Genomic DNA, 26,869 nt, shown 5'->3' with positions numbered 1-26,869 from the left:
GCCGTTCACTTGCCCCATCTTAACTATCTCCTGGGTTTCATCTCCTCCTGTGCTGCCTCCAACACTCAAAATGACATTCGATGTGAATCTTTCCCATGTCTTAGCAGCGTGAGCCCAAGCAACACAAATATTAACATTTTAGAGATCTGGGGTGGGGATGTTGTTATAAGTGGGGACAAATCACAATCCTTTTCTTTTTTGATTTTGGGTTCTTGGAAAGCACTAAACCAAAAAGCAAAAGTAGATACAACAGATAAGATGAAAGGCTAGCAAAGGAAAATGTTCATTTATTGTTTTTAAAGTGTCCCTCCAAACCAAACACAGAAAGCAGGGTGGTCAAGAGCTAACCACTCACTTTTATAAAAAATATCCTTTTAATTCATGAACTCTCCAATACTAGCTCAATTTTTATTTTAAGAATTTTCAAAAGTTCTTTAAAACATGACTATCACGTAACATATGTACATTTGTAGTACCACTAACTTAAGAGAAACATTTCAAACATTATTAGACCACAATGTTCTCGCAAATGCATCCACCAGGTGCCCTCACCTTAACTAGCACCTTTCGTAATTCCTCGAAATAGACAGGGAAATCGGCTTCTACCTGAAGGTCCTCAATAGCAAAAAATGATGCCATCGACTGGATGATATCACCAGCCAAATCAATATCATCAGTATTTATAGTGATCTATCCAGAGAAAAAAAGGCAAGTTAGCATCCTTGGACATTAAAGACAAACTTGGCTGAAACTACCTGAAATTTCCCATATTCAACACATTAATTGAACATAAATGTATATGTGGTGATAAAGATAAGGTCTAGCCCTCAAGGAAATTACAAACCAAATTACTTCTAGCAGCAGGCAAAAAAAAAAAATCAATCCTCTTGCCTTATAAACTGAACACCAAGGTCATTCAGACAGTGAAAATGTTTTGTCCTCCTCTGTATTCCTAAACCGTCCCAAATTAGGCAAGGAATGGGTGAAGGGAAGGGGGGAGAGAGGCAGAAAACCGCTGTTCTAGATTATACGCCCATGTCAGAGATGATAACACTAACAGACTAGCCTGAAACACGTGGTTTTACGACCTTGAGATTGGTTTCACCTGCCTCACTTTACACTGAACGTTAAATGTTACGTGAGAAATCTGTGCCCGTGACAGTAAAAATTACCTCTCCACTAAGTTTTATTTTTATACACAGCTGACCACCATTCCGTAAGGATGTGAAACACACTTGAAATGGAACATTCTGAATGTTAGTGTCCTCTGGTAACAGAAAGTTCTGGTTGAGCCACATAACAACCTTAAAGATGAACAGGATGAAATGAATTTCCATTTTTAAAGTACAGTCATTATTAAGAGTTATCCTGCTTTCTAGTTTTACTACTTGGAAAAACAAAACAAAACAAACAAACAAAAAAACCCCAAAGAATTATACTTCACCCCCACCAAGAAAACACTATTCACACTCCTTTTTCCCACCCCATGCATGTTCTTAAGTAACATTCATAATTATGTCCGGTCCCACAGCATGTGTTATTTTATAGCATTTTCTACTTAGACATAATCTTACATGCAACGTGGAAATGATTCAGGTATGAGGCTAATTCTGTTTACATGATAGCTCTTCTGCAGCTATATCCTGCTTAAAATCATTCCATTCCACTCTTTAAAAAATTTAAATGAAGTTTGCACACATACAGCACAAACACAGAGATACATCCACACTATAAGTAAAGAATTAATTTTAATATAAATAGTAATACTTTACAGTGGTTTGCAACACAGGTTCCACATAAGATCCACCTGTGAGGCCTTTTGGAAGGGGCCACCTGTAGAGTTTCATGTTTCACAGGCCAGGAAGGGGCCTGAGAATCTACATGACTAAAAGCCTCACTGATAATTCCAAAGTCCAGCCAAGGTTAAAATCCACAGGTATTAGTCCTTTAAACTTTACAAAATGCTATTATACCAATTATGTAATCCTCAGGGGCCCCCTTGTGAGGTAAGACTATCCTCACCTACAGATAAGAAAACTGGGGCTCAGACTGGTGAGGGGAATTCCGTAAGATCACTATGAATTTACTAGTTAAGGTAGCACTTGAACCCCAAAAATGTTCCCATTTCCAAGTCCCCACTCTCTTTCCATTCTGATGCACGCTCCTCTTGGAACACTAGATCCAACCACACTAAGACTATAAGAAAGAGAGGAATTGAAAACTGGGAAGAAGTCACCTGTGACTAAGGATTGCTTAGGTAAGTAACTTTGAATAAATTATTCAAAATAAATATTTCTGAATTGATTATCCAAAATAAATATTTTCGAATAATTTTTCAAAATGGGAGAAGATATTTTAGCAACATTTTTGGTACAGGTTATAAACAATCCAACTCCAAGCTACATAACTCTTTCATGTCATATTTACTGCTACCAAATAACACATTCATGTAATTTCCCCCTTTCTACAGAAAAACATCCAAAGGATACTAAAGTGCAAAAGTGTTGAAAGAGAAAAGCCAGATACTCACCCTCTGTGCCCGTTCTGCGATGATAAAGTTGACATAACTGAGCGGCTCACTGGCAGAGTCCGGGCTGGTCAGCGCATACATGGAGAAACGGGGGAGTTGTCTTGTCAACTCAAACACGTGAAACTGGGTGCTGTGGCCAACCAACGGAACACAAGAGAACTGTTTGTGTAGAATTTATTTCAAAGGGCAAGGCCCAGAAAATAAATGTACGTCACTACCAGGTCATCAAGCTGACATGTAAGGGTTTCAATAAAGAAACTCCCCCTGCCCAAAAAAGACTTGAAGGTTAAAGTCCCGTATGTAATGGTGTTTGGGATTTAGTGACATCATGGGTCTGTGTACATATTGGGTTGGCCAAAAAGTTCATTCCGTAAGATGGTACGGAAAACCCCGAACGAACTTTTTGGCCAATCCAATACGTGCCTGCACCAAGGGTTTAAAACACTCTAAAAGGAATGTGAAAAGGTTTTTATCTTCCAAAAATCTAGTGGTTTCCTTTCACTAGCTGAGGTTACATATGATTCTCATGTAAAGGTGCAACCTAACCTTGTAGTCTTAGTGGCCAAAACTAATAAACTATCCTTTAAATGTATTTTTGGAACTTTTGTGAATATGAGATCCTCTGACTAAAACCAGAAATAACCATCTTAAACTTATATACTCGTTACTTTTTTTGAAAAATTTCAAATTAGAGAAATAAGAGGTCATAGGAAACCTTGCCTGGGTGGGAAGAACCCTTAAACGGCTTCTCCGGCCCCAGAGAATCCATGACATAATGGGACATCTACACATTTTGCTCTCTAACTGCTCTCTGGAAATGAACTGTGGCTTGCAAAGGGTCACCTGCTCCTGTAACCCACGAAGGTTTTCAAGTGCAGATCCACAGGGACATCTTTGGGAGGTGTAATTGGGATGCGGATGGAGCTGGAAAGGTTGTGAATGCTGGGATGCACCACGTGGCTTTCACCTAGAAAAATTCCCTCTGCAAAAATCAATACTGCTTGGATGATGGTGTCTGCAGGGAAGAGAGAAGACAGCAGTCCAAGAACCAGTACAAGATGGCACAGGTGCCAACACACCCGCTCTAAGTAACGACTTACCATTAGAAGTGGAGATGCACAACTCCGCATGCGCAGCCTGCGCCTCGCTCCCCAGGTTGACGGAGAGCGCAGTGTGGAGCTTGGTGTTGGCCGGGATGACGCCGCGATGCCCATCAGCCTCATTCAGTGGACTGCTCAGTTCGGCCTGCGAAACACCCCCACCCACTTCCAACTCAGTCACCGGAACAGTGAACTAATGTTAATTTTAAATAACATGGCTATTTAGCTTCAGAAGACAGATCCCCCATCATCTTATTCACCTGATTCTTTAGACTTCAAAGGACTCACCTCATTAGTGCTCTTGCTCTAACCTGGCTTTTTCCCGAAGGAAAATATTCTCATCCCTTCCTGTGGTTAGGGTCCGCTGTCCCCCAGCATGTCTTTTACATTTTTCTGCATTTTTTTTAGTAACTAAAGAAATTCACTTAGTATAGCAAATTCAAATACAGTTATGCATAATGGGACAAATTAAAATCCTACTCCCCAGCTCATCCTCCAGCCAGTTTGGTACATACATGTACATATACACACACGCACGCACACACACACACACACACACACACAGAGCTTCTGCAGTTGTCAATTTTTATGTTATTTGTTGTTGAAAAAGATAAAAGTTACTCTGTACATATTGTTCTCGCTTCCTTTCATTCAGTAACACCACAGATACCCTTCCGTATCAGTCCCCATATATATACTTCATTCTTTTGAGCTGCTTAATATTCCCCAGCCCACAGTCCCTACTACTGATCAAAAGTTAAGTTGCTTCCAACTGTTCCCTGCTACAAATAGTGCTGCAGTAAATGTCTCTGAACACTCATGCAAATATTTCCATAGTTTAGCTGCCCAGCAGTGGAATTTCTAGGTTAAAGGATACACACCCTCTTCATTCTGACACTAGCGGAAAGGCAAACCATCTGTGCTTCCACCAGTGGGGAGGGGGAGCCCACACCGTGGCAGATGCTGAAACTCTTCTTTCACAGCTGCCAATCCTCCTGGTCATTCTCAACTTCTCAGACTCCCATGGGCCCTCCACATTAGGTCCTACCTTGGCATTGTCCTCATAGTTACGGAGCTCCAGCAACAGGTTCTGCTTTTTCTGACTCAGCTCTCGGATCAGGTCCTGCTCTACGCTGGTGTCCATAAGGTTCCCTCTCATCTCAGCCGTGCCTGGCAGGTAGCCCCGGACTGACAAGAGGAAAAAACACTCACCAGACTGAGGGATAAGCCCAGGTACAGCCAGGTCTACTTTAAGTCATCAATTACCTGTTCTTAAAACCTAAGTTTTCATTTCCCCAACTTAGGTGAATTTATTAGGATGAAAGGATATCAACACAAACACTTTAGAGTGGAATTTTCCCGGTATTCGGACCCAAATCAAAATCTGACTTTTCAAGGATTTTTCCTATCCCGATTTACTTTCCCCATCCACCGAGCAGCAGATTAACTGTATGTGGCCATCCATCCGGTAATCTCCCTCCACCACACCAGCAACTGCAGAAGAAAAGTTGTCCTTAAAGATGACCTCCCCAGTTCGGTCACTTCGAGCATCGACCTAAAAATAAAACAAGAACTTGAAAAATAGCTTATGCTACAGTTTTTTAAAAATAACACAAAATTTTAAAGTTGAATCAGCTTTAAAATCAGCTATGGTCTAGAAGTTTTCAAGAGTATTCCATGGGACCCTGTGGCTTCTCAGGACGTACCTACAACCATCAGGGCCAAGGGGCCGCAATCAGCTCTGTTTTCTTTTTCTTATTAAGTAAAAGCTGTTTTACATACTGGCCTGCACATAGTATTTCCTTTGAAGAAGTGGGTTGCCTGAGAGGCAGTACATTTAGAATATACAGAACAGTGCAAAAGTCCAAACTGCCTGGGTTTGAATTCCAGCTTCGCCACTGGGATCTTTTTTTGCCTGTGGGATCTTGGACAAGTCTCTTAACCATTCTGTGCTTGGCCTCCTCATCTGGAGGTCAATAATTGATCTGGAGATCAATAATAAGCACATGAGGAAAATAACTGTATCCACACCTCAGAGTTGTAATGAGGCCTAAAGGAATTAACACGTGGTAAGCACTCAGAACAGGGCCTGGCACATAGAGGCATACAAGACATGTTAGCTCTATATACAAATTTTATCTTTACTATATGTAAATGTATACAATATAATTATAGCTAAAGTTTGAAAAATGTCAACCTAGCCCAATCTTCCACCATATAACCTTTTGTAATAGCCCTGTTTAAGAGTCCCTCTTCTGGGACTTCTCTGGTGGTCTGGTGGTCTCAATGCAGGGGGCCCGGGTTCGATCCCTGGTCAGGGAACTAAGATCCCACATGCCGCAACTAAGAGCCCGCATGCCGCAACTAAGACCTGGTGCAGCCAAATAAATAAATAAATATTTTTTTTAAAAAAAGAGTCCCTCTTCCACGTACACTACTGAGACACCTCAGAGAGTCCTACTATCCTCTGAGTCTCCGCTTCCCAAGGGAGGCAAATAACTAACCAACCCATCAGAAACAAAAGCATCTCAAAACGACAATGAAGGATAACCACTTAAAATGATGACTTTGTTCTAAGCAAGAACATACGCATTATATTAATAAAAGGCTAGCTACAGAAAATCTAATAGAGCAAGCATCTCAGTGACCACTATTTCTGTCTTTTCATAAACATCCTTCTGGGCAAAACTTTGCAATGAAAAACTACACTAAGTTAGGTCACAGCTTACTACTAGCTCCTACCCCTTGTCTGAAGAATACCATGCTCTTAATAACAACATCAGTTAAGCCTGAAAATTATGGATGCTAAAGCCTGTGAAGTAATGAATGGCCCGTATTAACCAAAGCTCTTCGCACATTAACAGAACCCTCGAACTCAGATTGAACTGAACTTGCTTCTTTCTAACTACTCCATGGCCGTCAGCATTGCATTTCCACAATATTTAGCAAACAAGAGGGTTCATTTGCTAACTAAGAAACAGGACTACGAATTTATATTTCTGTGGATTTTTCTATTCTTTTGCTTTATCCAACATGACGGTTTTGCCTTGGAAGAGAAGATGAGCCTCCAACTCAACAAATGACCTACTAAAGAAAAAGTCAGTTGGCTAGTCGCATTTAATTTAGTAATTTTGTACCTATAGTCACCTGTTGGATCTGTATATTTTCCTTTTAATGCTATTTCTGTTAAGTGCAGATACCAATTTTTCTACTTATATTATGAACTGTATAGTTTTCTTATCTTTTTTATGCCCTACAACAGATTATATAATAGAAATTTCTTAAAATTTTGAAAGCATTTAACGAGAAAAACATCTAGGTCCAGAGTCAGATCTGAAGGTTACTTTTGATAACTTCTCAAGTCAAGTAGTTTCTAATTCTCAAATCAACCATAATAATTTATATTCCTCCAGAACAGGGTCCCCTTTATGGATTTTCAAGTTTCTTAATAAGCAACTACATGGTCTTTCTCTATCATTTTTAACACCCATTACCAAAGACAAAACCAAGTGGAGAAGTAGCAACCAACGTAACAGTTTTTTAGAATCTGTTTTTCACACAACACCAAAGGAAGGTTACAAGGCACTGGCCAAAAGTAAAGAAAAATCAAAGAAGAAAAGATACAATTAGCTGATCTCCTCCAGGCAATTGGCACTGACAGATGAAAGAGCTAGGGCAAATGGTATCCATGGAGATCTGACAGCTACTGAAGCAGTTGCTAACAAGATAATCCTGACTTGCCAAAAGACTGTAGAAAATTCTGATTTGAAGTTAAAAAAGGAAAGAAGCAAAAAAATTCTATTTTGAAGTTCTAGCTCAGAAAACAATATGCTAACATAATTCTTCCCATTAATTCTGTTTTTAGTCAGACTTGAAGACTTACTAGAAAAGAGCTATACACACAGTTCACTATTAGCTTATTAAAAATCCTTTTTTTGGGGCTTCCCCGGTGGCGCAATGGTTGAGAATCTGCCTGCCAATGCAGGGGACACGGGTTCGAGCCCTGGACCGGGAAGATCCCACATGCCGCGGAGCAACTGGGCCCGTGAGCCACACCTACTGAGCCTGTGCACGGCGATGAAGAGTAGCCCCCGCTCGCCGCAACTAGAGAAAGCCCTCACACAGAAACGAAGACCCAACACAGCCAAAAATAAATAAATAAATAAAATTAAAAAAAAAAAAAAAAAAAAAATCCTTTTTTTAACGTGCTTATGCCTAGGATCAACCTGATTAAATTGATTCTCATTCCTTCAAGGAAGAGAAAGAACCTTCCTAGAGATTTTCTTTTTTTTAGAAAGAACCTTCCTAGAGATTTTCCCCCAAATAGCGCTTATGAGATGGAAAGGACACTCACTCACTCTGCAGTGTTGACAACTAGAGCAAGAATAAAAAAACATGGGAAGATTATGAAGTTACATTTGAAAGCACAGCCAAGGAACTCAAGTTTATATTCTCGTGTTACTGCTCTGAGTCATACAGCCAATGTATCTCAGACAATTATTACTTTAAATCATACTTGAACTCTACTGTTTAAACTTACCTTCCCATTGGACCAACCGGTTATCAGTTCACACACTCCATCAGAATTAAGGTCAAAAGCATGAATGCTCATGGCATGATTTTTGGACTGAAAAGGAATTTCAACAATTAGTACATAAGTCTCTCAATAAGTATAAAATCCCTGAATCTCAGAGGCTTAATCATACTAACTTTAATTCTCCAGTATCGGGCTGTTTTGTCATAAACTCCAACTGTGCCATTGGAAAGGGCATAACCAAATCGACTGCCGTACATGGGACAAAGAGAGGTGATTATCTGCAAAAAATAATGATTAAACACAGTTCATTAAGGCTCAATTTAGTGCAAAGTGTGGCTTTATAAAACTGCATGCCTTGCTATAAGTATGTTAAAATTAGATTTAAATGCACTTCCAATCCATTAGAGGGGAATGCATTCCCCTTCTCTATGATCCGTGTCATCTATTTCAGAGTTGGATAATCAGAATTAAATAAACTCACAAAATTTACTGTTTTAGATTGAGCATATGTAGCAGGTTTCAACAAATTAGTATTTTTTAAATCATAAAATTAAGGAATTAAGGAGGGAATAAGCTGCGTACACAAGATCTGGAATATGTACAATAGATGTTATACACACTAACTCAAAATGTTTTAATGATTATTCCAGTTTCCTGAACTTATGATATCCTATAGTCTAAATTTTAAAAGGACTTGTAAAATCCACAATTAAACATCTTTTAAGTGTATACTTTTCTATGACATAATTTATTGTTTGCTAGAGATGAAAGACGTTTTTTAGAAGAAAACATAATCCTTTGAAAAGCAAAACCCCAGCACATGGATTTCTGTATGTATCTAACAATATACATAATGTATATATTATACTGAAATATTTACAGAATTAGAGGATTTAACATACTTAAGAGGATAAAATTTTAGATACTGAAAAAAATTATCCTTAAAAGTTAAAACCAAAGTTTAATGATATCTATGATCCTGCAGATCTACTCTCTAATTCTGACACTAATACAAGAGATACAAAGAAATAAATTGTATAAAGCAGAGAATAGTTATGTAATTTCTTCTACACCTACAGCTTTTCTATAAAACCACCCACTTCACTTAACTCTGAATACAAAGTGCTGGGTAGGACTCCAGAATTATTTAGCTCAAGGCATTCTTTTGGCAGTGCCGTTCAACTGCCAAATAAATTATAATTTTGCTGATGTGTGAAAAGACATTTGAACTAGGAGCAAAATCAAACCCAGAGGACAGGAAAGCAGCCCTGAAATGAACAATCTTATGAAGTCCACATTTTCGTAAATTTAGCCCCAGTTTCCCTCGGTCCCTTAGTCCTTCATTAGTTCACTAGTTTCTTCTTTTGCGGACTAAGGATCAAGAGGCACCTCAAATCCCTTGCTCTATTTCATGTTCTTCTGTCCTTTTCCAGGATTTAGGAAAGAGGTGTTTCAAAGAATGCACTCCCCTCACATCTAGCACTGACAATAAACAGAAATTCAACAACACCTCAATGATTCCCTAAAAGAGAAAAGATTTACTACAAATTTCTTTTTTAAACAAAAAAATTTTTTTTAATTTATTCATTTATTTTTGGCTGCGTTGGGTACTTGTTGCTGCTCGCAGGCTTTCTCTAGTTGCGGCGAGCGGGGGCTACTCTTCGTTGCGGTGCACAGGTTTCTCGTTGCGGTGGCTTCTCTTGTTGCGGAGCATGGGCTCTAGGCACGCGGGCTTCAGTAGTTTTGGCACGTGGGCTCAGTAGTTGTGGCTCACAGGCTCTAGAGCACAGGCTCAGTAGTTGTGGCGCACGGGCTTAGTTGCTCCGTGACATGTAGGATCTTCCCGGACCAGGGCTCGAACCCATGTCCCCTGCATTGGCAGGCGGATTCTTATCCACTGCGCCACCAGGGAAGTCCCGATTTACCACAAATTTGAATGAAAGGGAAATGGTAATGCAGGACACAGCACCTACAGGCCAGTGATTCTCAAGTTGTCTTTTTAACAGGGTGGTGGCAACCCCCTTCAAGAATCTAATGAAAGCTAAGGATCTTCTCTCTAGAAAAGCACACATTAAACACATACACATAAACAAAACCACCCCCATATGGACACACATCTTCAGACTGTTGCTTTGGCACTCGCTTCTCCCCTTCATTTTCCTCCATCCACAGCTATTAGTTTACAACCATAATAACTATAACTGCATAAAAAGTATAGTAAGTCGAAGTAAAAATCTATAATAAAGGTAAACCAGTTAAAATCATTGATAACAATTTTATATATCAATATGCACGTTTTGCTTTGTGGTCTCCCTTTTGTAGTCAGGGAAATAGAAGCCTGATGTCCCTAGACAGCTTTGTAAGTGGCGAGAAGCGAGGATGAGTGGCCAAGGTGAGTTCTGAGGCTGGTGCCCTCAAGCTTTTCTGATACAGACTCCCGAACACCACGTGATTCAATTTTGCACAATCCCATCATTTTGATCTCCAAGACTTCCTTCTGTTGTTTTTTTTTTTTTCTGTCCATTTAAAATGGTCACAAGCCATTGCTCCTTTATCCCTTTCTCCTTCCTTAATTCAGAATATCCTAATTCTTTTTTCTGTTTCCATCTTGCCCAATCCTGGAAAACCAGCAGCAAATAAATATCCTAAGAATACCAAAGCTACAAAGGATAAGAGTAACCTTCACTGTTTTTTTTGTTTGTTTTTTTTTTTAAAGATGGGTTTTTTTAAATTGTTACTTTTACTTATTTATTTATTTCTGGCTGCGTTGGGTTTTCGTTGCTGTGCATGGTCTTTCTCTAGCTGTGGGGAGCGAGGGCTACTCTTCGTTGCGGTGCACGGGCCTCTCATTGCAGTGCTTCTCTTGTTGCGGAGCACGGGCTCTAGGCACGCGGGCTTCAGTAGTTGTGGCTCATGGGCTCTAGAGTGCAGGCTCAGTAGTTACGGCACACGGGCTTAGTTGCTCCGCGGCATGTGGGATCTTCCCGGATCAGGGCTCGAACCTGTGTCCCCTGCATTGGCAGGCAGATTCTTAACCACTGCGTAACCAGGGAAGTCCCATCTTCACTGTTTAAAAAAAAAAAATCTTTAAGAAACATCTCAGGTTCAATTACATGAGTAATTCTAATCACAAAGAAACTAGTCAAGTTCTCTAACATCTGATTTTTAAGTTTACCTATAGAAATGTGCCTAAGAAGTACTTAATTTGAATTAAGAGAAAAAGTATAAAAATCTCATTTACACACTTTATTCAATATTCAACCCCATTTAATACACATGATGATGATGAGGAGGAGAAGGCACAAAGCTTCAAATCCTGACCATGCCACCTACTAGCCATGAGCTTGTGAGAGTAACTTAACAGAGAAACTTAACATGTTCCCTCATCTGTAAAATGAGAACTAATAATACCTTCATAACAGGGGTGTTGTAGGATGAGTAAGTTCAGTGCCTGGCATATTTCAGGTGCATATTTCAGGTGCATATTTCAGGTGCATATTCAGGTGCACATTCAGGTACACATTCAGGTGCATATTTCAGGTGCATATTCAGGTGCATATTTCAGGTGCATATTTCAGGTGCATATTTCAGGTGCATATTCAGGTGCATATTCAGGTGCATATTCAGGTGCATATTCAGGTGCATATTTCAGGTGCATATTTCAGGTGCATATTCAGGTGCATATTCAGGTGCATATTCAGGTGCATATTTCAGGTGCATATTTCAGGTGCATATTTTAGGTGCACAATAAATGGTTGCTATTATTATCAGTAGTATGTATTAGCTCATTAAAATAAATACCTTTATGTGCTCAATAATTTTTCTCTATTTAATCAGTCTTTTCAAGATATATCTTGATAAAGGATATTTAAATGCTTCTTTCCCTGTAATGCACAACTCTGTTTAATCCCCACAGTTTTTACCCTAAAACTGTCTGGGTTGTGAGAAGATGTCCCAGCACTCTCCTTTAATGTTACACTTGACTATGCTAATCTGTCAAGGTTATCATAATTCTGATACCTTCTTACACTTCTTACCTCTGTTTCTGTCATTTCTGCCACAATCTCATCTTCTTTAAAAACTCGGATATCAAAATCCTCAGATCCAACAAGAAGCTGAAAGGAAAAAAATCATACATATTTAGTTCAGCGAGTGATCACAGCAAAATTTCCAAAAATAAAACAAAAAAATCGCATGATACTTCGTATGTTGCTACAGCCACCCAGGAGTTCCAACTTCCCAGTAATGTGATGCTCAGAAAGGTTCCTTCCACTGAGAAGGTCAAGATTCAGTCAGTGAAGAAAAAGTGGTTACTATACATCCTGCCATGTGGGCTGCACCTCCTACCCAGAACAAGTTCTTTCACCAGGCACCTGAAAATGTTCTTGGTTTGGTGTCTGTCTGCCTGCAGGTGGAAGCCCTGTTTCAAAAGCCGGAGCCCAGTATCCGTGGACAAGTGGAGGGTAAGTCAATGCCCAACACAGTACTTCACTGGCTGCTCAAGAAGTTAATTTCTAGAGAAACCATTAGAATAGTTTAAAAAGGCTAAGAGCCAATCTCTAAAACTTTCAGATTCCTGAAAAAGTTGGCCAAAACTGAGAACTAGGTACGATTTAAAAGCATTGGAATCAAGTTATAAGACTGTGAATGTGACTGCGATCCCATCAAATGTTCTGCCTTCTCGCCCTGTCAGGTGTCTTTGAAACATCATGGTTTTGATCTCTGTACTAGACAAACACAAGTAAATTACTGTTGAAAAGAGAGGAGAAAGACAAATGAGGCCAGTTAGCTCATCATTTGGGCAACAGAGCACCAAAATCAACTGTGAGAAGCTAACAGCTCTCTCAACACTAATGTCACCGTCATGGGAAAATGTATGTACTCAGCTGAGAAGTATACACAAGTGAAGTATCTCCTCCCGCACATACCTCTTTCTTCCCATCACCATCAAAGTCACACAAGGCCAAGGAATGAACATTATCTCCAGTAACCTGAAAATAAAACCAAAATCATTACTATGCCATCTTTTTTCACTTAATCCAAACACAGGAGCTACATGAAAGAGAGGATGATACAAACCAGTAACTTAAAACTCCAATTACTCATATCCTTTTTTTAATGTACAGAATTATAAACATTGTTCTATTTTGTTTCTATTATTCATTACAGTTAGTGGTAAAAAACAAACAAACAAGACCTAAAGAACATTAAAAGTAAAAACGTTTAAGAGTACTAAAGAGAGTATTTCGTTCTTCATACCGTCCAAAAGAGATCATTTCCTTCATGATCGAAACCCTGCAGAGCACAATTTCCACCAATAATTGCAAGAGGAGAGGAAATGTCTCCCAATGTCCCCAGCACAATTGCATTGGCCCCATCTGCTACCTAAGAAGGGAAAAAAGACAGAAACTCTCAAACAATGCTGCATGGGCACACTGGAGGTAACATATATCTCTCTTTTTATTTAGATACTCAAAGTCGTCTGTCATCATTTCTGAGAAGCCACATGGTCTCCTGAAAGGCAGGCCAGGGCTGTCCACTGAGGACCGTGTCTGTGGCTTATGCGTGCTCATGCAAGGATGAGCACAGACCCAGGATACACTCAGGCCCTTGGTCTCTCACACTAACCTGCTATGATAACCTGCTACAAAATCCCAGGCTCTCTTGGAACACCAGGTTCTAAAGGCCAGATTCCCCAGAGAATCAAGACATTCCTTTAAACACCCAAACTTTTGTAACCTATTTTAACTATTTTAGATGGAAATCTTTTTAATACGTATTACTCAGTTCTCTTACTACTGCTCTTTTTAATCGTAAATTGTAAAGTACTAAAAACTACAAACACCTATAAATGTCTTGACTTCTTGAATAAAGTACATAAGCACAATTTAATCTACTTTTGGAAGATTCGAGGACATCTTTGTAAACACTGTTTATTGTATAGGAAAATAGTCCTTACTTACATAATCTTTAAGTAGGAAAACTATAAAAAATAGATTGGCTACAAAAGAGAGAAAAGAATTCATAAGAAGTCAAAACTACTAACTGGTCAATCAATCAATCAAGTTAAAAGGTAAAAAAAATAAACTGGGAAAAATAACTGCAATATGTAGGACAAAGAGTTAATATTTCTCATTAATAAGAGAGTTAATACAAAGTAAATAAATAAGAAATGGGTAAACACACCCCAAGCAAAAATAAATAAAATAAACAGGAAATTCACAAGAGAAGAAATACAAATAGCCAACAAGTATGAAAAAATGTTTATTCTACATCATTTTTCACTTTTCAGATTAGCAAAGATGAAACCTATTGTTCGTTAGGGTGTGATAAAACAAGCACTCTCATATTCTGAGGGGGAGGTGGGAAAACAGTAGTCTTTCTAGAGAGCAGTTTAGCAATATCTAACAAAAATTTCACTTAAAAAAGGTTTTTAACTCAGCAATTGTAAAGCTGAATTCTTGTGATCATTAATTTTATGTGTCAACTTGGCAAGGCCATGGTACCCAGATATTTGGTCAAACGTTATTCTAGACGTTTCTGTGAAAGTATTTTTTAGATGAGATTAACATTTAAATCAGTAGACTCTGAGTAAAGCACATTACCCTGTAGAATGTGGGTGGGCCTCATCCAATCAGTTGAAGGCCTAAATAGAAAAAAGACTGACCTCCCTTGAGGAAGGAAGGATTCTGCCACCACACTGCCTTTGGACTTGAGCTTCAACATCAGTTCTTTCCTCTGTCTCTAGCCTGCTGGCATACCCTGCAAATTTTGGACTTGCCAGCCTCCACAACTGCATGAGCCAATTCCTTAAAATAAATCCATCTCCACTCCCTCTCTCTATATATATACACATCCTATTGGTTCTGTTTCTCTGGAGAATCCTAATACAGTCCTAAACTCAATTTCAGTCTTATACAAAAATGCAACAGTATCTTTGTCACATTGAAATAGGCAAAGATTTCTTAGGACAGAAAGAGCACTAACCATTAAAGAAAAAATAGATCAGCAAGACTTCATCAAAATTGAAAACTTTTGCTCATCAAAAGATACCTACCTATTGGAATAAGCCATGTATTGAGAGAAAATATTTATTTTACATGAATCTAACAGAGAACTTGTACCCAGTATATCCAAAGACCATCTACGAATCAATAATACACCCAAACTACCAATAAAAAATAGGCAAAAGATTTAGATGATTCACAAAAGAAGACATACAAATAAAAAATAAGCACAAGAAAAAGTGTTCTACATCACTGGTCACAAGGAAAATGCAAAATGAAACCACAGTAAGACACCACTTCACACCTACTAAAATGACTCAAATTACAAAGACTGGCAACACCAAATGCTGACAAGAAATGTGGAGCAACTGCAACTCTCACACATTGCTGATGGAAGTGTAAAACGGTACAACTACTCCTAGGTATTTACCTAAGATGAACTAAAACATATGTCCACAAAAAGACTAGGACAAAAATGTTTACAGAAATTTTATCCATAATTGCCCCAAACTGGAAACAACCCGAATGTCCATCCCACATGTCCATCATCAGAAGAATAAATAAATTGTGGCATATTCACACAATGGAATTACTATTCGGCAACAAAAAAGAACTACTGCTAGGGACTTCCCTGGTTGTCGAGTGGGTAAGACGCCATGCTCCCAATGCAGGGGGCCCGGTTTCGATCCCTGCTTGGGGAACTATAGCACACACGCATGTAGCAACTAAGAGTCAGCATGCTGCAACTAAGAGCCCACATGCTGCAACTAAGAGCCCACGTGCTACAACTAAGACCCAGCGCAGCCACAATAAATAAATATTTAAAAAAAAAAGAACTACTGCTAAATGCAACAAGTATGACTCTCACAGATGTTAAGTGAAAGAAGCCAGACACCAAAGAGTACATTCTGTATGATTCCATTTGTATGAAGTTCAAGAACAGGGAAAACTAACCTAAGGTGACAGAAATCAAAACAGTGAATATCTATAGGGAATAGGAATTGACTGGAATGGGGCACAACAAAATTTTCTGAAGTGATGAAAATGTTCTACTGGGTTGGCCAAAAAGTTGTTCGTTCTGGTTTTTCCATAAGATGCTTCCATAACACCCCCAATATATTTTTATTGGGGGGTGTTGATTACAGGGATCAAAACGCATTGAACTGCACACGTAAGGTTTGTGTATCTCACTGTATGTACATTTTACCTCAATAAAAAAATACCAAAGGAAAAAAACTGCATTTCTAAGAACTTACCCTTAGGAAATAATCAGAGAAGTTGGCAAAGATATATGCTTATGAAATTATCAATTGTAATAGAGAAACTATGGAAATAACATAAATATGAAACAATATGGAAAGGGTTAAACAAATTATGATATATTTTAACACAATGAAATACTATAGAGCCAATAAGAATAAAGCATAGATATATAGTAACTTCAATATAAAGCTGAATACAATATAAACTTCAAGATAAAGTTCAATACAATACATATATTTCTGAATAAAAAGGCCACATGTAATATCCAGGGAGTAGAAACAACCCAAATGTCTATTAACTGATGAATGGATAAATAAAATGTTGTTTATACATACAATGGAAAATTACTCAGCCATAAAAAGAATGAAGGGCTTCCCTGGTGGCGCAGTGGTTGAGAATCTGCCTGCTAATGCAGGGGACACGGGTTCGAGCCCTGGTCTGGGAAGATCCCACATGCCGCGGAGCAACTAGGCCCGTGAGCCACAACGACTGAGCCTGCGCATCTGGAGCCTGTGCTCCGCAACAAGAGAGGCCGCGACAGTGAGAGGCCCGCGCACCGCGATGAAGAGTGGCCCCCGCTTGCCACAACTAGAGAAAGCCCTCGCACAGAAACGAAGACCCAACACAGCCAAAAATAAATAATAAATAAAAAAAAAAAAAGATTAAAAAAAAAAAAAAAAAGAATGAAGTATGATACATGTAACAAAATGTCCAGAATAGGGCTTCCCTGGTGGCGCAGTGGTTAAGAATCCGCCTGTCAATGCAGGGGACACGGGTTTGAGCCCTGGTCCGGGAAGATCCCACATGCCGCAGAGCAACTAAACCCGTGCGTCACAATTACTGAGCCTGCGCACCACAACTACTGAAGTCCGTGCGCCTAGAGCCCGTGCTCCGCAACAAGAGAAGCCACTGCAATGAGAAGCCCACGCACCGCAACGAAGAGTAGCCCCCCTTCCCCACAACTAGAGGAAAGCCTGCGCGCAACAACAAAGACCCAACACAGCCAAAAATAAATAAATAAATAAAATAAATGTATAAAAGAAAATGTCCAGAATAGGCAAATCTATGGAGATAGAAAGTAGACTGGTGGTTGCTTAAGGATGAGAGGTTGGGGGAAAATGGGGAGTGACTACTAATGGGTATGGGTTTCTTTCTGGAATAATGAAAATGTTCTATAATTGATTGTGGTGTAGTTACACAACTCTCTGAATAAACCACTGAATTGTATACTTTAAATAGGTGAATTGTATGGTATATGAATTATATCTTAATAAAGCTATTATAAAAAAAAGTAAAAGGCTACATGTATATAGTATGATCCCATTTTGTAAAAAAAAAAAAAAAAATTCACTCACAAATACTTAGTAAAAAGTCGGGATAAATCAATTCAAGAGTTAAATGCTATTTCCAAATGAAGAAACCATGTGTAATTCTTTTTATTTTGCTTCTATATCTTTTCTATAATAAATTTGGATTATCTGAGTATTAAAGTTGCCTGTAGATGGCAGGCTACAGTAAGTGCTTCTCCTAGAAACTACTATGCTAAACTTCTTTTTTTTTTTTTTTTTAAACATCTTTATTGGAGTATAATTGCTTTACAATGGTGTGTTAGTTTCTGCTTTATAACAAAGTGAATCAGTTATACATATACATATGTTCCCATATCTCTTCCCTCTTGCATCTCCCTCCCTCCCACCCTCCCTATCCCACCCCTCTAGGTGGTCACAAAGCACCGAGCTGATCTCCCTGTGCTATGAGGTTGCTTCCCACTAGCTATCTATTTTACATTTGGTAGTGTATATATGTCTATGCCACTCTCTCACCCTGTCACATCTTATACTAAACTTTAATGCAAAGCCACCAGGAGACCTGTTTGCTGGCTCCCTGGCTGTTGGCAGAACTCTCAATGGCAAATCTTGACAGATGGTAGTAGCACAGATATACCTCCTGAGAGATAAGCTGGAGTGTCAAAAAGTGGTTACCAACCATGACCAAATAAATAAGTGTCAAGTACACAAAGGAGATGTAAATGGCAAAATCCGCATGTTTTTTAACTACACTACAACAACCACATAAAAAACCAAAATAAATGTCTGATCTCTTTTAATCATAAAAAAGAAAAGGTGGACACTAATGGGTAATGGAAGTTTTATGGTTATAAAGGGGTATACTTGCCTCTCTGTAGAACAAATCTGAATTATTGTAGACATCATAAGCCAGAAGATTAGTCTGTGTCCCCACTAAAAGAGCATCATAGCCGAGTTCAGGGTTCAGTACTCCTGCAGCCAGGCAGCTGACTGCCTGGTTAATGTTGAGAAGCGAAACATCAGACTCCAGGGGGCTCTGGAGGACCCTGGAGGCACTGAAATGCTGGCTCCGGGCATGAGGGTTGTGAATAAAAACCTAAAACAAAAACAGTTAATTACATCCCCTTAAAATACCAAAAATGTAAAATTAACATACATCTTTTTAAAAAAGACTCAGGCTGTTAACAGATATCAACATTAACAAGAAGTGACTTTAATCATCTACAAAACTTAAAACACCCATACACAGTTCTGTGCATGGCTGGCCTTCAATCACTGCAAACTGTGGAAACCCAGTGGTTCTTAGCCTTATAAAGAACAAGGTAATAGCCAAGATCAAGTTGTTGCTTCCCAGGGCAGCTTATATACTACCCACCAGTAGAGTGTTAAAGCACTCTTACAAACCATCATTTTCCTGGTCAACCTATAGGAAGCTGCTACCAGCTACAATGTGATTGCTACACACGAAGATCAGAGAAAACAGAATAATAAACACTTCCTTTAGTATCTTCCATCCAAGCACCTAACTAATTCACTTCCTAACCCTTAAAACTGGTAGTTTTAAGGTCTGGTAGGTAATAAATTTGTCTTAAAAACCTAAACTGCGTCACACAAAGCAAGCTTCTTGAAGGCTTTCATAGTCTATACTAGTAAAACAGAATTAAATAATTAGCTCAAAGTTAATTAATTTAGCAGTTTCAACTATCATAAATATAATCATCTGAGTATCCCTACAAATCTTTAAATTTCCTTGGGCTTCTGTAAAAGGAGGTTTAGACTAAAACATGCATTCTCAAGAGGGGTGATACTGCTCTCAGGACAGGTAGCTGGGTTTGGGGTTGGGGGGGATCTTAGACATTAGAATGGCTTCTGGCCTCCAAAGGGTCTTTATAAAAACAGATATACTGTACATCTGTGGTATGAAAATTTCATTAGGGAAACTTTCATTTTCTGAAAAAAGCTCCATGGGAGGCAATATGGAAAAAAAGAAAAGGATGAGAAACTGCACTAGAGATGCCTTAAGCCCCTTCCAGTTCTAAAATTTGCTAATTTTAAATGAGCATTTCACCCCTTGGTATAAATCTGTAACCAGGCGAGGCCAGTTTGGCTGCTCACCACTCAAAAGGCCAATACTCGAGAGGCAAGTGTTGGTGGAAAAGGAAACTTTGCTTTACTCAAGAGGCCAGCAACCTGGGAAGATGGTGCACTAATGTCCTAAGACCATCTCCAAGTTGCCAGTTAGGAGACAAAGGTTTTAAAGGCAGTGTGAGGGAGGGGTCCGCAGGGTGCATGAGCAGCTCGTGCACAATTCCTGGATTGGTTGGCATCAAGCTGAAGTTTCAAGCATCACCTATCTTCTGGCTTCAACCGGTCTGGGGTCTACATGCTTGTGATCAGCAGTTTTCATCTGGTAGGAGTCTGCTCCCTGTAAAAACAGCTTAGGATTGTGTGTCAGACTTTTATAGCTTTCAGGGAACTGGGAGTTGGGAATTCCGGTGACTCTTTATGGCTGGTTTAGAGTCTAAATTGTTGCCAGTTTCCCAGCTCAACAGCTTGTTTCTCCATCTTCACATTCCTAGCCATTAACTCTTGAGCCAGCCTTCTGAGACTCAGGGGAGGCCTGGGAGACTGAAGCTTTTCTACAAACAAGAGGCAGGTAGAGGACATGAAGGGGAGGGGTCTGTCCCAGGAAGGCCCCATAGGGTCCTGCTTGGTTACAATGCCTGCTTTTCTTTGATAATCCTCAATCCTGAGGAGGAACAGGTGTGGAACAAGAAAGGAAAGTCTGGGATAGAGAAGTTAATCATAAACTCAGCAGAGGAACTCAGTTTTAGGGGACTCGGTTTTAAATCCAAGCAGGATTAGTTTTAAATTATTATCTAAACAAGGTAACCTATTCGACAAAAAATAATTTTTAAAAGATTGGTTGGAAACATAGAGATAATGTGTTTAGCTACTGAATATTGTGTTCACGTTCTCATTTGTGTAATACTTTATAACATGCTTTTATAATCATTACTGCATTTGGTCCTCACAACATTTGGTCCTCCTGATATACAGAGGAGGTCAGAGGGGTTAAGGCCCTTTCCCAAGGTCTCACCACTGATAAGTGACAGGGCTAAGATGCAAGCCTGGTGTCTGGCTCCAGTAATCTCCAGCCACATCTTACTTCCTTTCATAACAGTTCTGAACAAAAGAATTCTTACAGAGTCTTCTAGTAATTAGGCTGAGAAAGAACAGGAGGCAAAATAACCTATGGACGTCACGTTAACTGTTATTGGGATGAAAAGAGTTTGGAGGTTGCTGTCAAAAGCAAGAGCCCCAGGAGTCTGGTTTCTCCCTAGTTCCCCTCCTGCTGTTCTCTGCATACAGCAATCAGTGCTCTGGAGACTCACCTGTCCCTCAGGCTCAGCCACACAACAAATAGACCACTCCCAGTGCCTTCAGCCAAAGGACTGGCTGAAGTTCACAGACCTGTTCTGGCTGAGGGGGTGTTGCTGACAGTGTAAATTCCAACTAGGCCCTCCAACTCCATGGTGAGAGGAAACATGTCCCCCGATGAACTAATGTTCATCCTGCAAGAAACCCCTTTTTAAACCATCCTTGCTCAGGTTCAGAGACCAGATCCCAATAAGTCAGCCCCCCATTCACAACAGAGTCCCACTGAAAATGACAAAATCCTGTTTCTAGAGACATGCGCCCTGACAGTCAAGGAGGGCTTTAGCCTTACCTGCAATGTCTGTTTTTAAAGGAAAATATATTTGTGTATTATTTGGATCATAAAATAGTACCAATTTTTTCTTTAAGTCTAAAGATAAAAGATCAGGTCAGAACTTTTCAGATTTGTTTTGAAGTTCTGAATATAAAGTGTCCAATTACACAGGACATAGGAACTTCTCTCTCTCTCCCTTTTTACCCCCCCATCTCCAGAAAGAGCCTTAGAATCAAGTGCCCCTGCCTCCCACTCTAGGTCACATTCTAATGAAAGTGGTTCCATAGAAACCTCTGCCTGACCTTCCCGCTTCCACTCCTACACTCCCCTCCCTGCATCTCTGTTGCAGCACCAGCCAGTAATCCTTTATCTAAAACATAAACCAAATCCCATCATGCACTTTATTAAAACCAAGGTCTTTACCGTGGCCTACAAGGCCCTATATGATCCAGCCGCTGGCTACCCCACTGCTTCCCTCAATCCATTCCAGCCCCAGCAACTTTCTTGTGTTTCCGGAACACACCAAGTATATCTCTACCTCAGAGCCTTTGTACTTGCTGATACACTTACTCCACCTATCTGCAGGGCTTGTTTCCTCATTTGCTTCAAACCTCTGACCCACAGTTATCAGAGGTCTATCTGATCACCCTGTCTAAAATAGCAATCTCCCATCACCCCCAACCCCTTACTCTGTTTTTCTCCCATGGAGACAGTGTGTTTCTGTTAACTATCTGGCTCCCCCTCTCAAAGTAACCTCCAAGGGGATAAGACTTGTCTGTCACCTTCACCGTTGTAACTGCAGAGCTAAGAACAGTGCCCAGCACATAGCAAGCCCTCAATAAATCAGGGGCTGAGCTAATATCAATGGGATCTTTTCAGCCCACTTATGTAGCTGCTATGCACCTACAGCAGAACCAATATGAATTTTTGGTATTTGTCAGTGCCTACTAACACTATTATGTACGAGGCTCTGTGCTAAATGCGTTCCTCCATTATACAACTTAATGAAAATGAATCATTACTTTTTACTTATGTATCCCAAGGCATGGCATATGAGAAAACATACAACATAAGTGGCAGTGTCTCGAAAACTATAAATCATTATATAAATGTTAGCTTATTAAATCCACACTGGGTCAGAGAACATGCACTCTAATCTCATTTCTACCGCTTTCCAGTTGAACAGCCTCAAACATTGCTTTGAACCTCTCTGAACCATTATTTCTAATCAGTAAAGTGGGAGTAATAAGAAGAAAATAACAGCTAACAGTTAGTGACCACTGCCTATATGCCAAGCGCATGACATGTATCAGTAGTAACTTACTTAATCCTCTTAGCAACCCTATGTGGTAGATACTAAGTACCTTGCCCAAGGTCATGAACTTAGTAGGTACCGGAGCCACAATCTGTGACACCTGTGCTATATGGCAGCGGTTGGAAATTTAGCAAGGAAGCTGAGATGATTAACGTAATAAGGCTTTGTACCTGTTAGAAGTTATTACGCTTGGCGTCATAGTATTCCATGTTTTTGGGGCATGCCTCCATCAACACACAGTATCTTGATTTGCCTTGTCTGCTGTCCTTCTGGACTATAAGCTTTCTGAAAGTCAGGACTCCAACTTTATCTCTGAATCCCCAAGATCTAGCACGAAGGAGGTGTCCAGTAAGTCTGGTGAATGCTGAATGACCATATCTTTTTCGTCTCTGTGATTCCCACACCTTGCCCAGCACCCGGCACACAGTAAGCCCCTAAAAGGTACTTAGTAAATAAATTATAGGAAGACACGCGACTGTACATGGATAAAGATCGAAAGTGCAATTTGAATCACTTAAGTTAAGGGTCTTTGTGATTTTTTTTTCCCCTGTAAAGTTGTTTGGCTCTGAGAGGCAGTCTGAGATAGTAGGAGTTCCAGAGCGAAGAGCAGAGGCCCTGGGCTCTAATCTGGGGTCTGCCATTATTGCTAACCCTGACCAAGCCATTCCCGCTCTGGGGTCTTCTCTTCCGTAAGCTCCCTGTCTGTAGAGAGACACCAACATTGTCCGAGTCTAAGTGCCTGAAGACAAGTTAACTGCTCAGAAAAGCCGTTCTGCGTGATTATTCATGATTTGTGCGCAGGACGGAGAGCTACGGAGGCTACCAACCCGTTGCCGGGCAACCTTGGCTGGGGGCGGAGCCTGAGAATGAGGAGCTGGACTGCAGGGACCTAGCGGGCGGAGGTCGTGGGGACTCCAGGGGCCCGGGCCCCGTGCGGGTGGGAACGTGTGGGAGCGGTTACCTTGCCTGCTTGGGTAGCGGCCGCCAGGCACGGGTGAGTCCCGTCGTAGCGCCCGACAGCCACCATGCGGGGGATGATTTTGTGGCGCAGTTTCAGGGTGAACACAGGCAGCAGCATGATGGCGACAGCTCAGGAGAAGAGGGCTAGTGGTCCGATACCGGTGCAGCGAAGCCGGCCTCACCCACGGCGGTGAAGAATGGGGGCGGGGGAACCAGGCTGGACGGGAAACTGAGCGGGACTGAGCTGGACCCCAGGCCACAGCCTTTTTCTGCGGCTGCGCAGGCCCGCCCACCTAGTTCTGCGGCTGCGCGGTCGGGCCTCAGGCTCGGCTGAGGCTGAAGCTGGGTCTCAGTGGTGGAGTCGTGTCTCTTGCAGCTGTAACTTAATCCGCGTTGGATTCGACTCAACTAACAGGTCTACAGTGGCGGTGTCTGAGCCAGCGCACCCCTGGGGCTTCTTCTAGCAATAAACCAAGCTGCTGCACCGTTGGAGACTACGCGCATGTCAACCACACTCCAAAGGGTCATTAATTCAAGAAATATGCCTTGAATGCCTGCTCTTCTCCTTACTTTAGCTGTTATGTTGATGCCCGCAGTAGTTACTAAATGTATCGACTCCTTAAAAAAAAATGTTTTAAATTCTCACCTTTAAATGGTCCATGGCCCTTTGTAAGATGCTCTATAAATTTTAAATGCGAACACGAAAAATTGAAAAGTCATTAAACTTCTCGACATTCATTCAGATAATTTTTGAGGGTTTACTGTGTCAGGCACTGTTCTAGACAACAGAGGTATGGTAGTTAACATGAGACAAACCTCTGCCCTCCTGGAGCTGACCTCCATTTCGGGGGAGACAAACACTAACTGAGAAATACATGTGGGAGGTCTTTTGGTAGTAAGTGGAAAGGAGGGAAGAGGGATAGAAGTTTCGAGGGAGCGCAGTTTTAAATAAGGTGGTAGGGAAGAGACCTCACTGAGAAAGTCACGTCCAGGCAAGAACTTGAAAGAAGTAAGGGAGTCAGTTTTGAGGAAGAGTGTTCCAGCAGAGGAAATTCAGGTGCAAAGGCACTGAGGAATCGCTCTGGCTGCCTTCTGGAAATAAACGTTTAGGGCTGAGGGACAAGATGAATGGGAAGCAACAGACGAGACTGAGAAGGAAGCCAAGTGAAGAGAGTGTTGCCAGGAGTAGAAAAATAACCGTGTCAGATGCTGTAGGTGGGTCTTGAAAGATGGGTTCTAGAATATTCTTGATATTTGCATTTTGTAATTACAGCCGTACAAATGAGCATCTTTTTTCAAGCGTACTGGGCGGGGGGGTCTGTTACTAGTTGTAATCTCTTCTGGAGATAATGTCAAAAGACTAAATTTGGGCTTCCCTGGTGGCACAGTGGTTAAGAATCTGTCTGCCAATGCAGGGGACACAGGTTCGAAAAGATTAATAGTACTACTAACTATTAAGATTACTAGTACTACTTCTGGGGAATGTTGTTGTGAGAATTAGACCAACGAATATAAATAAAGGACTTGAAGCAATGCCTGGCACTTAATAAGGGATCCCATAAATGGTTAATATCATCGTTATTATAAGGTTATTATTATTACCTATAGCTGAAAAGGCTGCTTTTGACTTGTTAAGGTTGCTATTGTAATAAAGTTGGTGTCTTTTTTCTTTTTTTAGCAGGTAGCTTTGTTCCAAATATCCTCTCAGCACTGGGGTTAGAAAAACCAACCTCACTAGTCAAGGTCTGGTGGACCTAGGTGAGAGACTAAGAATTTAGATCCTGACTTACAGGGGCCATGCCTGCCACCTGCCTCTACCTCTGTGTCCTCACCTCGCCTATGCAAAGCACCCACACTAGAGGGCGTGCAGGTGTAAAGAATGGAGGCTCTCACACATTAGGACTCAGGATTAAAGGCCTAGACAGAGGCGGGGTGAGAGGGCCCCCAGGACCTGTGGCCTCCACTAGTCTAGTCACAGGATTGACGTCTGGGAAGTGGAGTGGGGCAGAGGAGCAGCTGGAGAAGGATATTTGCCTTCATCTTTACGCACTGTAGTGTTGGCTGTTTTCATAGTGAGTTTGCTTTACTTTTGTAATTAACACATACGCACAACTTGAAAATAAAGGAGTGTGAGGGTGGGGACTGTCTGTGAACTTCAGAGATCCACAGCCTCTCCCCTGCCCATTGCCCCAGAACCTGCCGATAAAGGACCCCAGCTTTAAGTTTCCCCAAACTTAAAGGGAGTGACCATTAGGCCGTGGAGGGGCAGGGGCCGGGGACCACTGGGGCAGAGCAGACGGCACAGAGTCTGGCTCTGTGAGAACGGTTCACAAGCAGCCCTCCCGGATGCTCCGTCCTTCAGTCTTTCATCACATGACTCCCTGGTAACTCTGGGATGCGTCTGCTGGGGGCCGTGAAGGTGAGGCCGTTCATGTGGGTCTCCTCTGTCAGCCCATTTCACACATGTGAAATGAGGAGTAGAAGACTCACGTGCAAAGCCACTTCACAGCATGTCACTTACACAGAACAGAAACAGCTAACCTTTGGTCAGCAGACAGGGAAAAGCTAAATAATAATAATAATAGGAGCTAACATCTGTTGAACACTTACTATGTGCCAGACTAAAATATTTACTTGTATTTTTATCTCACTTAATCCTCATAATAACTCTATGAGAGAGGTAATATTATTATCCCCATTTCACAGTTTGCAGAAACTAATTTCAACTCCAGTTTTCCTCTACTCCCCACCTTATTCCACCCCAACCTGCACATTTCACTGAACTGGTAGGAAATGCCGTCCATCAGTGTTAGGTACCCCCCATCACCCACTTTACCACACCCCAACCTCAGAGAGACCCATCAGAACCAGGGAGGCCTACTGATGCCAGAAAATGGGGGAAGGGGTCTCTGACCCCCAGTCTCCTGTGGTTGCTGCCAATATCCTTGTCCAAGGTCTCAGTGGTTTCTTGTTATGGGGGGTTCTCTGATACTTCCATAGGACTTGAAACGCCCTGGAGAGGCGAAAAATCCCAGCACCCAGGGTCCCATATCCCTCGAAGCATCATTGCCTTCTTCTTGGGGCTCTTGCCACATCCCCAGGTGAGGCTGGGGTCCACAATGGTGCTCAGATGCTTGT

General features: G+C 41.0%; 1 protein-coding gene across 2 annotated transcripts in view; it reads right to left on the bottom strand.

Moving 5' to 3' along the window:
• The window catches only part of BBS2 (Bardet-Biedl syndrome 2), a 58,481-nt gene that overhangs the window by 8,309 nt on the left and 23,303 nt on the right, over window positions 1-26,869 (bottom strand). Inside the window, exons 1-14 of one of the 2 annotated variants that reach the window (XM_082436987.1) lie at window positions 23,733-25,124; window positions 18,609-18,840; window positions 13,427-13,548; window positions 13,096-13,158; window positions 12,205-12,282; window positions 8,341-8,445; window positions 8,171-8,257; window positions 5,050-5,185; window positions 4,679-4,818; window positions 3,631-3,775; window positions 3,374-3,545; window positions 2,531-2,660; window positions 1,173-1,304; window positions 553-690 (exon numbers count right to left, since the gene is read on the bottom strand). In XM_082436987.1, coding sequence (XP_082293113.1) covers window positions 553-690; window positions 1,173-1,304; window positions 2,531-2,660; window positions 3,374-3,545; window positions 3,631-3,775; window positions 4,679-4,818; window positions 5,050-5,185; window positions 8,171-8,257; window positions 8,341-8,445; window positions 12,205-12,282; window positions 13,096-13,158; window positions 13,427-13,548; window positions 18,609-18,840; window positions 23,733-23,849 — 1,797 coding nt within the window. In that variant the 5' untranslated portion in view covers window positions 23,850-25,124. Of the gene's footprint in view, window positions 1-552; window positions 691-1,172; window positions 1,305-2,530; window positions 2,661-3,373; window positions 3,546-3,630; window positions 3,776-4,678; window positions 4,819-5,049; window positions 5,186-8,170; window positions 8,258-8,340; window positions 8,446-12,204; window positions 12,283-13,095; window positions 13,159-13,426; window positions 13,549-18,608; window positions 18,841-23,732; window positions 25,125-26,869 lie in introns of those variants that run through there. The other variant, XM_082436986.1, reaches the window with a different exon arrangement.

This window comes from Balaenoptera physalus, assembly GCF_965194825.1.
Source record: "Balaenoptera physalus genome assembly, chromosome: 19".
NCBI lineage: Eukaryota > Metazoa > Chordata > Mammalia > Artiodactyla > Balaenopteridae > Balaenoptera > Balaenoptera physalus.
This window is presented reverse-complemented; position numbering and strand designations above follow the sequence as displayed.